This window comes from Pristiophorus japonicus, chromosome 1, assembly GCF_044704955.1.
Source record: "Pristiophorus japonicus isolate sPriJap1 chromosome 1, sPriJap1.hap1, whole genome shotgun sequence".
Lineage (NCBI taxonomy): Eukaryota > Metazoa > Chordata > Chondrichthyes > Pristiophoridae > Pristiophorus > Pristiophorus japonicus.
In genome coordinates this window covers 193863177-193876487 of record NC_091977.1, presented here as the reverse complement: position 1 = coordinate 193876487, position 13311 = coordinate 193863177, and the positions used below count along the sequence as shown (strand labels likewise).

The 13311-nt window shown below is 47.5% G+C and overlaps 1 protein-coding gene across 4 annotated transcripts in view; it reads right to left on the bottom strand.

Moving 5' to 3' along the window:
* The window catches only part of ptcd2 (pentatricopeptide repeat domain 2), a 47153-nt gene that overhangs the window by 18429 nt on the left and 15413 nt on the right, over positions 1-13311 (bottom strand). For all 4 annotated transcript variants that reach the window (XM_070885923.1, XM_070885927.1, XM_070885925.1 and 1 more), the window contains one exon: positions 3629-3746. In XM_070885923.1, the coding sequence (XP_070742024.1) occupies positions 3629-3746 (118 nt within the window). The remainder of the gene's footprint in view (positions 1-3628; positions 3747-13311) is intronic.

Genomic DNA, 13311 nt, shown 5'->3' with positions numbered 1-13311 from the left:
CTGTACTTGGATCACCGTAGTCAGACAGGTCAAAACAAAGCTAACTGAATATACAATTCAGATTTTTAATAATATAACATTTGTGTGTGTGGAGTGCAAGTGAAGTGGAAATTAGCAAACCATTGAAATTAAATTGGAATTGTAAGATTAGAGGTTATGCTTCAATTATGGATTAAGCTGCCACCTAGTGGGAAGTCTGTAAGTGAGTCAGAAACAATTCTGTCGCTCGAGGCTGTGAGGGATAGAAGTTTGAATCTGAACTGATTTAGGCTTGAGGGCTAGGAATCAGATAATAACATTTTGCTCAATTACAATCCACTGGATGCAGTATGTTTAGAGAATCAAATGGCCTTATTCTGTTCCATAGGTTCTTTGAGTTTGGGATCCTTAATGGTTACTGATTCACTGATTTATTAGAAAGATAGGGGGAGAAATTTGGGTCATTTGCACCTCCCGTTAGCGCCCAACTGACTCCCGCTACCAGTAGCGCCCCATGCCGCTGATGACAACGTTATCACCATGTGCAGCGACCCACCTTCGCTCCAGAGCGAAAATTCAGTAGTGCTCCGTGAAGCTGCTGCGGGCAATGACAGTGACAGCTTCATGGGGCGCATACCGGACTGTAGGCTGCTTGTAGGGTGAAAATTAAAGGGGAGATGTGGCAGCCCCCACAAAAAATGGCTGACTTACTGGTCTCGGCTTTCTTGTTGCCGCAATCTTGCAGTCTGGCACTCCGTTTGTGAGACAGGATGCTGCCACGTCACCCCGCTCCCTGGTGGTCCAGAGATGGGCCCGATTCCCGCCCGGAGAGTCGGCAGCCTGGCTCTCCCCTTTAATGGAAGGGGAAGGCCCGGTCTACATGCCAGCGCTACTTGTCCCACCACATAGCGCTGTGAACTTCACGTGGCTTTGTGTCACGCCCTGCCCACAAGAGGAAGTGCGGTGCGATATTTTGCACTGCACTTCCTCTGGGGGTGGTTACCCGAATATAGGTTGCAGGGCGGGACTTCAATGCCTGGCACAGGAACTCCCGCCTTGTGGCTGTTACCGCCGCCAAACGAATTTCTACCCCTAATCATAAAATATCAATTTATTGCAACTTTATTTTTTCCCATTCCACAAAGTAACCAATTAACTTGCAATGATACTGCCTTCCTGAATGCCAGCCTTAGCGAATCTGGCAGGTTTACATTAGTTTTGCCATCAGCGACACATGATCTACACTTCAGGAACTGGCAGCGCGAACACCCCACTGACACCCATGTAAAGCGACTTGGGACATTTTACTACATTAAAGGCGCTATATAAATTCAAGTTGCTGCTGTATATAAAAACAGCTTTTCCCTCCCACAGTTTTATGCTCTCCAGACAAGCAATGAACTATCTGTTTGTGAACATGTTGCCGCCCCTAATCAAGCTGGCCAAAAGAAATGGGAATGATGCTGATAGTGTGAAAGAAAGAAAAAGTCTTGCATGTGTATGGTAGCTTATCACATCTTTCAAAAGTCTGAAAATGCTTCACATAGGAAGAATTATTTTGAGGTGCTGCTAAATTAGTTTAAAAAAATTAGCAATACCCCACTTAAGTGTAAAAAATATCCAACGGGACAATTGTGGGTTGTGTCTGGAATGGATTTTAGACATGTGGCTCCAGGTCTGCATTAGTGGTGGTAATAGGCAACAATTTGAGGTGATGAATTAAGAGTATCACACAAGAAGCTTATATGGGTGTCGCTGTCGAGGCTGACATTTATTGTCCATCCCTAGTTGACCTGTGAAGGTGATAGTGGGTCTTTTTCTTGAATTGAAATTAATTGTAGCAGTTTGATATAATTGAGTGGCCAGACCGGGTAAGGACAGCAGGTTTCTTTCCCTTAAGGATATTAGTGAACGAATTGCATTTTTACGACAAAGTTTGGTTTCATGGTCACTTTCGTGATACCAGCTTTTTGGGCCCAAGTTTCCACACGCTATAAAATGGGTGCCCCTCTGAGCTGGGCGCCCGTTTTTCGCGCCGAAAAAAAACTGCGCGATTCTGGATCGCCCTGCAGCTCCATGTCTGCTTGGCGCGGCGCCCAGGGGGCGGAGCCTACCACTCGCGCCGATTTTGTAAATGGGAGGGGGCGGGTACTATTTAAATTAGTTTTCATCCTGCCGGCAACCCTGCGCGTGCGCGTTGGAGCGTTCGCGCACGCGCAGTGTGAAGGAAACATTGGCACTCGGCCATTTTTGTAGTTCTTTGTAGCTGTTTAATTTTTGAACATTTTTTAATAAAACCACATTGCCATCAGCACATCAGCACTGAGGCTTCCTGCAGCAGTGAGAAGGCTGCAGGAACCCTCAGAAAGTTGAGGCAGCTGTTTCCCAACAGCCTCCCCCCCCCCCCCCCCGACGTCGGGAATGGCTGCTGAACTTCTGAGGCTTCCTGCAGCCTTCTTCTCACGGTCTCCTTCCCCCCCCCCCCCGCCCGCCGTCGGGAACGGCTTCCTCCTCCCCCCCTGCCGTCGGGAACGAACGGCTTCCTCCTTCTCCCTCCCCCCCCCCCCTCCCCCCCGCGGGAACGGCTGCCTCAACTTGTGAGGCTTCCTGCAGCATTCTCCCTGGCTGAAGCACTTTCACACAGGTAGGAAGATGGTTTATTTAATTTTTTCTTTGTTTATAAATTTTTATTCAGGTTGGATTTATTTGTATAATATTTGTATAAGTATAAATAAGGATTTATTATAGAATTTAATGACTTCCCTCCCCCCACCCCACCTCGTTCTGGACGCCTAATTTGTAACCTGCGCCTGATTTTTTAATGTGTAGAACAGGTTTTTTCAGTTCTACAAAAATCTTCACTTGCTCCATTCTAAGTTAGTTTGGAGTACGTTTTCACTGTGGAAACTTTCAAATCAGGCGTCAGTGGCCGGACACGCCCCCTTTTGAAGAAAAAATTCTGTTCCAAAGTGAAACTGTTCTAACTGACTAGAACTGCAGAAAAAAAAATGTGGAGAATTGCGATTTCTAAGATAGTCCGTCCTCCACCAGTTGCTCCTAAAAATCATGTGGAAACTTGGGGCCATAATTTCTAGACTATTTATAAACAGAATTTAAATTCTCAAACCGCCATGCTGGAATCTGAACTCACATTCTTGGATTAGTTCAGCACTAGTCCAGTCACAATCACTACATTACTGTACCCCATTCTACAGGTAAGTTTGATAATGCACCATGGATAACAAACTGAAGGCTTTTCTTTAGATTGCTTTAGCTACTAGTGCAATCCCATACCTCCCCATACTCCTTGCATCTTTCAGAAGCAGAAGATGATTAGTTTTAGGCTTTGACTGCCAAATAAATTTAACACTAAATGAATAAGCAATTAAAATATTTTTTTATAAAAAAATATTTACAGTGGATATTAGCTTATGCTAACTCATGGTATAAAGAAAATCATCAATGGCTCGCAATCTCTATATTAAATTATATGTACATTTTAATTAACTTTTAGAAACAAAGTTTTTCCTTTTTATATTCTTACTGACAATCACCATGAAGACTACTGAATGTCTCTTGTCTGTATGAAAGCTGTAACTCAACTCCAATTCTCTTGATACCCTTATTTAACAAAAATCTCAGTCTTTACCTGGTCTTTCACCAACTCTTCTGCAGTTTCTTCTAGACCCAACTCATAACACAGTCTCATAAATAGAGGTCCAAACTTAAATTCCCCAAATGCCATGTTTCTGTTCTCAGCATGGTATCTGCAGGCAAATAAGAGTACTACACATTAATGTTACTGAATTATACAAAACGATAGCAGTGTCCATGATGGGTATTAAATTACTAAGTAGCTTTCAACAACCGTTGTGGCACACAGAGTAAAATACAATTATTTAATTTTATAGTCTTCAGTCTTCTATCCTCACAATGACAAGATTGCCTGGATAGTAATGACACTGACTTCTGGATTGACCCATTAGGACAATCTTGAACAATGTGGGAAAACATTTTTTTGCTCCCTCCCAAAAAGCAAGTAGGTGGCTCAGGAACAACTATGTTCCAAACAATATTTAACTCTTACTCATCACAAGAGGCAACTTTCATGGCTAAATCCATATATGATCTGAAATGTAATCTTCTGCAGTAAGTATATGGCAGAGTGTCCAAGCTTTTGAATTCTAGGTGGAGGGAAGGGTATGCCTAATCCATTGAGGGGTCACATAGGGTTATGCGGAATGCAAGACACCAATAATGAGATCTCAAATATAAATAGCAAGACCCCCATACACAAAAGGTGCCTTGTAAACATAAATTCTGAGACACCCGATATATTAATGCGCACATCTTGTGGCGAGGAAGAAATGCCCCATGAATTGCGAATCATCACAAGTTTCTGCCCAATTTGTGCTGCTCCATCGTTAGCTTTGCAAAAAACAGCATCTCGTCCTTAACTTCCCTGTAATTTTCATTAAATTGTTACAATTGCACAGTAAATGCCCATTAAACTCGCCACAGAAAGTTAAGGGCTCAATTTTGCCCAAGCCTGTTTTCTGGCGTATTGCCAGAGTTGCGCCCGTTTTACTAGGTCAGAAATGTGCGGGAAATATTTTGCCAAAGTTTCCCCGACCGATAATTCGCATTTGGCGCCACGCAGCATGTCCAGTCGCCTTGGGGGTGGAGCCTGCTGCCTGCGCCAAAAAAACTATCTCGCATAGAAACATAGAAAATAGGTGCAGGAGTAGGCCATTTGGCCCTTCGAGCCTGCACCACCATTCAATAAGATCATGGCTGATCATTCACCTCAGTACCCCTTTCCTGCTTTCTCTCCATACCCCTTGATCCCTTTAGCCGTAAGGGCCATATCTAACTCCCTCTTGAATATATCCAATGAACTGGCATCAACAACTCTCTGCGGTAGGGAATTCCACAGGTTAATAACTTTGAGTGAAGAAGTTTCTCCTCATCTCAGTCCTAAATGGCTTTCCTTATCCTTGGATTATGTCCCCTGGTTCTGGACTTCCCGAACATCGGGACCATTCTTCCTGCATCTAACCTGTCCAGTCCTGTCAGAATTTTATATGTTTCTATGAGATCCCCTCTCATCCTTCTAAACTCCAGTGAATACAGGCCCAGTCGATCCAGTCTCTCCTCATATGTCAGTCCTGCCATCCCGGGAATCAATCTGGTGAACCTTCGCTGCACTCCCTGAATAGCAAGAACATCCTTCCTCAGATTAGGAGACCAAAACTAACACAATATTCCAGGTGAGGCCTCACCAAGGCCCTGTACAACTGCAGTAAGACCTCCCTGCTCCTATATTCAAATCCCCTAGCTATGAAGGCCAATATACCATTTGCCTTCTTCACCGCCTGCTGTACCTGCATGCCAACCTTCAATGACTGATGTATCATGACACCCAGGTCTCGTTGCGCCTCTCCTTTTCCTAATCTGCCGCCATTCAGATAATATTCTGCCTTTGTGTTTTTGCCACCAAAGTGGATAACCTCACATTTATCCACATTATACTGCATCTGCCACACGTTTGTCCACTCACCTAACCTGTCCAAGTCACCCTGCAGCCTTTTAGCGTCCTCCTCACAGCTCACACCGCCACCCAGCTTAGTGTTATCTACAAACTTGCCGATATTACGCTCAATTCCCTCATCCAAATCATTGATGTATATTGTAAATAGCTGGGGTCCCAGCACTGAGCCCTGCGACACCCCACTAGTCACTGCCTGCCATTCTGAAAAGGACCCGTTTAACCCGACTCTCTGCTTCCGGTCTGCCAACCAGTTCTCTATCTACGTCAGCACGCTACCCGCAATACCATGTGCTTTAACTTTGCACACCAATCTCTTGTGTGGGACCTTGTCAAAAGCCTTTTGAAAGTCCAAATGCACCACATCCACTGGTTCTCCCTTGTCCACTCTACCAGTTACATCCTCAAAAAATTCTGGAAGATTTGTCAAGCAGGATTTCCCTTTCATAAATCCATGCTGACTTGGACCGATCCCGTCACTGCTTTCCAAATGTGCTGCTATTTCATCTTTAATAATTGATTCCAACATTTTCCCCACTACCGATGTCAGGCTAACCGATCTATAATTACCCGTTTTCTCTCTCCCTCCTTTCTTAAAAAGTGGTGTTACATTAGTTACCCTCCAGTCCATAGGAACTGATCCAGAGTCGATAGACTGTTGGAAAATGATCTCCAATGCATCCAATATTTCTAGGGCTACTTCCTTAAGTACTCTGGGATGCAGACCATCAGGTCCCGGGGATTTATCGGCCTTCAATCCCATCAATTTCCCTAACACAATTTCCCGCCTAATAAGGATTTCCTTCAGTTCCTCCTTCTCACTAGACCCTCGGTCCCCTCGTATTTCCGGAAGGTTATTTGTGTCTTCCTTCGTGAAGACAGAACCAAAGTATTTGTTTAACTGGTCCGCCATTTCTTTGTTCCCCATTATAAATTCACCTGAATCTGACTGCAAGGGACTTACGTTTGTTTTTATTAATCTGTCCCCAACCTCACTACTACTGTTTGGTGGTCTTCTGTGCATGCGCAACAAAAAAAGTGACGTTTCTGACGTTGTTGTAATGGACGCGCATATGCAGTACAGCACAGAGTTGGCAATCAGCCATTTTTAAAGAGCTAGTTGAATGTGTGAGGAGTGCTTTGTGGGAGCATTGGAAAAATCGGAGCTGCAGCAGTACAAAATGCAACACGGTGCATGGACCAAAAATTTCTTACAGGAAGAATTGGAGGCACTAGTTACTGTGATTGAGAACAGATGGCAGGAGCTGGACACCAGCAGAGGTCACATAAAGGTTCCACCTAAAGAAAAGAAGAAACACTGGAACCAAGTTGCAGAAGATTACTGCGCAATATGACCACTATGAGATCTGGAGGCCAGTGTAAAAAGAAGTGGCAGGACCTTGGTCAAGTAGTTTGTGTAAGTAATATTTTTATTTATTCAATGCAATTGCAATTGCAATTGTAAATGTGACCATCTGTATATGTCCCACCCGGCAGAAAGACAGCTTCTCTAAAAAGTTATGTTTTCATCTTGCAGAGGAAAATGGCACACAACAAACGAGAAAGAATCCGAACAGGAGGAGGATCGGCAAATCTGCACCCACTGACACCCTTGGAAGAGAGGGTCGCTGCTTTGATGGGTTCTGTCTGGAGAAAAGCAACCACTACTGGACAAGTTGAGCACACACTCGAGGAAGAGGGCAAGTCCTGCAAATTCCACAGTCTGGCTTTGCTAAATGTTAAGTACTGCACGGGCTAGCTATACTTCGGTTCCTGGGGATGTCTCCATCAGCTACGCTTCGGTTGATGCAATGTGCTATCATTCATCATGGTCCTTCAAATCTGCCTGCTGTCTGGTCTGCGCTGTGTGAGCCTACTCATACCACCTACCCACCCTGCCCCCTCCTCTGCTGCTAACCATTTGTCTGTGTTCTGTTATATTTTGCAGAACTTGAGACCGACCCCGACGATGTAGAAGAAAATTCAGACGAGCATCAGCCTGAACAGGATAACATCTTCGAATCCAGCCCTGCAGACAAAGAACATGGGGATGAGGGGGAGAGGGAGGGGATGGAGCTGGATGAAGCCCCACTGTTTTACTGACTTTGGAGGAGGTACCGCTCATTGCGGTAACACCCCCTTCCGTGACATGATTTGAGTGCTGGTGGGACATTCCATGATTTCCGAATGTCCGAGGCTGCGGGTCTCAGTGATGTGGTGCAGGAGGGCACACCCAGGGCCCCACCATCCCAGGCTGCGGGTTCCGGGGGCTGGTGGGGGGGGGGGGAGGTGCTGCAGGGCACACCCAGGGCCCCACCTTCCGAGACTGCGGGTCTCAGTGGTGGGGTGCGAGCCACACCCTTGAGGAGGAGGGGAAGGAGAGCTTGACCGCGCTCTCCTGAGGTGCAGGATCTAACAAATTTGCTTTAGATGATAGCAATGAGTGGGGAGAGCACTGACCTTACGCGATCACCCTTGGACACCATCAGTTGGGTGAGTGACGAGGTCGCGGGACTGTCGGGAGAAGTAACAGCAATCTCACGAGAAATGGGAACGAGGTCAGTGACCATGAGGGAGGGAATAGAAACATAGACATAGAAACATAGAAAATAGGTGCAGGAGTAGTCCATTCGAGCCTGCACCGCCATTCAATGAGTTCATGGCTGAACATGCAACTTCAGTACCCCATTCCTGCTTTCTCGCCATACCCCTTGATCCCCCTAGTAGTAAGGACTACATCTAACTCCTTTTTGAATATATTTAGTGAATTGGCCTCAACAACTTCCTGTGGTAGAGAATTCCACAGGTTCACCACTCTCTGGGTGAAGAAGCTTCTCCTCATCTCGGTCCTAAATGGCTTATCCCTTATCCTTAGACTGTGACCCCTGGTTCTGGACTTCTCCAACATCGGGAACATTCTTCCTGCATCTAACCTGTCTAAACCCATCAGAATTTTAAACGTTTCTATGAGATCCCCTCTCATTCTTCTGAACTCCAGTGAATACAAGCCCAGTTGATCCAATCTTTCTTGATATGTCAGTCCCGCCATCCCGGGAATCAGTCTGGTGAACCTTCGCTGCACTCCCTCAATAGCAAGAATGTCCTTCCTCAAATTAGGAGACCAAAACTGTAAACAATGCTCCAGGTGTGGCCTCACCAAGGCCCTGTACAACTGTAGTAACACCTCCCTGCCCCTGTACTCAAATCCCCTCGCTATGAAGGCCAACATGCCATTTGCTTTCTTAACCGCCTGCTGTACCTGCATGCCAACCTTCAATGACTGATGTACCATGACACCCAGGTCTCGTTGCACCTCCCCTTTTCCTAATCTGTCACCATTCAGATAATAGTCTGTCTCTCTGTTTTTACCACCAAAGTGGATAACCTCACATTTATCCACATTATACTTCATCTGCCATGCATTTGCCCATTCACCTAACCTATCCAAGTCACTCTGCAGCCTCATAGCATCCTCCTCGCAGGTCGCATGAGGGACGGCATGTGTGAGTTAGCTGCTGCAATTAGGGAACACGCCCAGACCCCACGCCCATTGACAGAATCAATTGCCACTCCCACTCCAATCCCCAGACCAGCCGGGCCCTCCACATTGCCGCTGCCGCCCCCTGCCCCGCCGCGCCCCCACCCTTTAACAGGGCGCACTACCCGAGATGTTGGAAAGAATAAGCTTGGTACCAACCCCAGAAACATTGCGCCACCGCCTGCGGGCAGGGATGGCGAAGTCACCAAGAACAAGCGCAGCGGGCTGTCTTAGAATAAGATGGAGAAGAGATGGGTGCAGCCTTTCTTTGCTGCTGCTGTTGTTGTTGTTATTATTATTGTTATTGTTGTAACTGTTGTTCTCAAATTAAAAGTTTTTTGTAAGTTATGTAAATTTACACATTTATTTGTAAGTGATCTTAAAATTTGTAAGTGATCGTAACTGAAAACTTGAAAGTTTGATACAAGAATTATTTTATTAAAGTTAACTTAAGTACAAACTTAAAATTTTGAATAAAATATTACATTACAACTCTATCATTTCCATTATTTGTTCGATTTTTAAAACTTCTCTCTCTCTCCCCAACTAACTGCGGTCTTGTGACTTCTCCCCTTCTCTCCCCAACCCCCTCCCCCAAACTCATTGCAGTCTTCAGAAGCCTTCCAATCGGCACCTCCCTCCCCGGGCTCAGGGCAGAAGCCTTCCGATCGGTCAGCACCTCCCTCCCCGGGCTCAGGGCAGAAGCCTTCCGATCGGTCAGCACCTCCCTCCCCGGGCTCAGGGCAGAAGCCTTCCGATCGGTCAGCACCTCCCTCCCCGGGCTCAGGGCAGAAGCCTTCCGATCGGTCAGCACCTCCCTCCCCGGGCTCAGGGCAGAAGCCTTCCGATCGGTCAGCACCTCCCTCCCCGGGCTCAGGGCAGAAGCCTTCCGATCGGTCAGCACCTCCCTCTCTCCACCATATGCAGACCTGCATGAGACCTCCAGGCAGCTGTGCGGCTAGTCACCTTAGCAGAAACGTTGGTGCAGAGGAGATTTACTAGAATGGAACCAGGGATAAAAGACTTCAGTTTTGTGAAGAGACTATAGAAGGGTAAGAGGAGATTTGATAGAGGTGTTCAAAATCATGGGCTGGAAATTCATCATATTATCGCCCACTAATCACCCAGAAATACGAATTTGATCAAAAAAAATCAATTACTGCTCACGGCCCCAAAAACGCAAATTTGATCACTAAGATCCATTTACTGTCCGCCCTAAATACCGTCCTGAACAGTAAGGTCTTACTTGATCTTAGCCGATCTTAAGCTGATGGTATGGACGCCATTTTGAAATCGGGGGCATTTGATGAAGGCTGCTGAGAGCTTAACACTTAGTTTACAGTAGGATTTATAGGGAATTGGAAGTGATTTTTACAATTCCAGCACCAATTTCAGCCCAGTCCACATACATCCCTCTCCCAGCCGAAGTGCCTTACCCCAGTCCAAGTGCATGCTTCCCCCAGCCAAAGTGCCTCCTTACACCAGTGCAAGTGCATGACCTTACCACCATCACCACCACCAGCCACCCCCCCCCCCCATAGATGGGGTATTGTGCACGGATTGTTAACAGGCTTATTGGGTATTAACTGAATAGTGAAGGTGTCGTGACTTCTGGATTTTATCCACTCCAACGTAAGAACGATCCGTCTTTCCCGAGTTCCCTCTCTCTCCTCCGATCCCGCCCCACACCCCACTTGTGTCTCTCCCCTCCCAGTCTCTCTCTGAATGAGAGGAAGGTTCAGAACATAGAATCATAGAATGATGCAGCACAGACGGAGGCCGTTCGGCCCAATGTGCCTGAGCTAGCTCTTTGAAAGAGCTCTTCTATTAGTGCCACTTGCCTGCTCTTTTCTCATAGCCCTGCAATTTTCTCTTCCAAGTACTTATCCAATTCCCTTTTGAATGTTTCTGTTGAATCTGCTTCCACTACCCTTTCACATAACCTAGGCTGGCACTGCAGTACCGAGGGAGTGTTCGAATGTCTGAGGTGCTGTCCTTCAGATGAGATGTTAACTGGAGATCCAGTCTGCCATCTCGGGATATAAAAGATCCTATGGCGCTACTCGAAGAGCAGGGAAGTGCTCCCAGCATCCTGAGCTAACCTTTACCCCTCAACCAATGCCACAAAAAGACACATGAACTGGCCAATCATCTTCTTGTTTGAGGGACCTTGCTATGCTCAAATTGCCTGCCATATTTGCCGACATAACAATAGCAACTACTCTTAAAGTAATTAACATTTAAAAATGTTTTGGGATGTCTATATTAGCACACGAGCGAATGGAGAAATAAACTTGATTATACGTAATAGAACTTGCATTTATATAGTGACTTTCACCACCTCATGACAACCCAAAGTGAAGCACTTTGTGTAGTCACTGTTGTATAAGAAACATGTTCAAGTCCCAACATTTGGGTTAAGAGATGAGGTCGTCATTAACTTGGACCTGTATTCCTTGATTTATATTCACAGAGCAAAGTTCAGAAATCAAATGTGTTCAGCGAAACTTGGCCACTGAATTGTTATTGCTGAAATAAAGGTGTTTAGCTTTAGCCGTGGGACTGGGTGCCCTTGCATTAGGTTCGCGGCTTGGGTCATACATGAGAAATGATTAGTTGGATTAGATATCCAAGATCCAGGAGCACCCATGGAACCTCAGTCCAACCAAAGTCAGCGCGTTCTGGAGAAGATGGGAACATTCTGTACCATTATTGCTTGTTGACATTCGTGTTCAGGATTGGGAACTGCAAGGGTGGCCTTAATTATGGTGGCAAATGTGGATAAATTTAGTATGAACATGAAACTGAGGAGATTAACAATACTCAGCATGAACTAGCGGGTGTGTCAGTGTTTCTGTCACTGGGGTTAGTAATGACAAGGCTGATGTCAGTGGGATAAAGTTCAGACATAAGCAAAAGTGAGAGATTCTTCTAACTGATCCTTCCTTAGAAATCCCAACTGCCTCTTGTATGATTTTCTCGGCCTCCTCGTTGAGCTTGGGCTGGAGCAGGAGAGACAGGTCGCCGAGCTTGGGCCGGAGCGGGGGATAGACAGGTCGCCGAACTTGGGCCGGAGCAGGAGAGACAGGTCACTGAGCTTGGGCCGGAGCAGGAGAGACAGGTCGCTGAGCTTGGGCCAGAGCGGGGGGGTGACAGGTCGCTGAGCTTGGGCCGGAGCGGGGGGGGAGACAGGTCGCTGAGCTTGGGCCGGAGCAGGAGAGACAGGTCGCTGAGCTTGGGCCGGAGCAGGAGAGACAGGTCGCTGAGCTTGGGCCAGAGCGGTGGGGGGGAGACAGGTCGCTGAGCTTGGGCCGGAGCAGGAGAGACAGGTCGCTGAGCTTGGGCCGGAGCAGGAGAGACAGGTCGCTGAGCTTGGGCCGGAGCGGGGGGGAGACAGGTCGCTGAGCTTGGGCCAGAGCGGGGGGGAGACAGGTCGCTGAGCTTGGGCCAGAGCGGGGGGGAGACAGGTCGCTGAGCTTGGGCCGGAGCGGGGGGGAAGACAGGTCGCTGAGCTTGGGCCACAGCAGGAGAGACAGGTCGCTGAGCTTGGGCCAGAGCGGGGGGGAGACAGGTCGCTGAGCTTGGGCCGGAGCAGGGGGGAGACAGGTCGCTGAGCTTGGGTCGGAGCAGGAGAGACAGGTCGCTGAGCTTGGGCCGGAGCGGGGGGGAGACAGGTCGCTGAGCTTGGGTTGGAGCAGGAGAGACAGGTCGCTGAGCTTGGGCTGGAGTGGGGGAGACAGGTCGCTGAGCTTGGGTCGGAGCAGGAGAGACAGGTCGCTGAGCTTGGGCTGGAGTGGGGGAGACAGGTCGCTGAGCTTGGGCTGGAGCAGGAGAGACAGGTCGCCGAGCTTGGGCTGGAGCAGGAGAGACAGGTCGCTGAGCTTGGGCTGGAGCGGGGCGGGAGACAAGTCGCTGAGCTTGACAGATGTATGCACAGAACTCGGCCTTTGATCTTTGCTGAGTCGAATGGCCTGCAATGCCCGCTACACCCTGCCCCCGCCATCACCATCAAATTGCCGCTGGAGGATCTCAGTGGCAGCGAACTGTAAAAAATGAAAGGCTGCCCGAATACCGCCGAGAAATGGGCGGCAGCGGGACATCAATTTTGGGGCCCATGAATGGTTTTGATACAGTAAATGAGGAAGTGCTTCCAGTGGCAGAAGGGTCAGAAACCAGAGGATACAGATTTAAGTTGATTGGCAAAAGAACCAGAAGTGACATGAGGAACCATTCTTTGAAGCAGCAA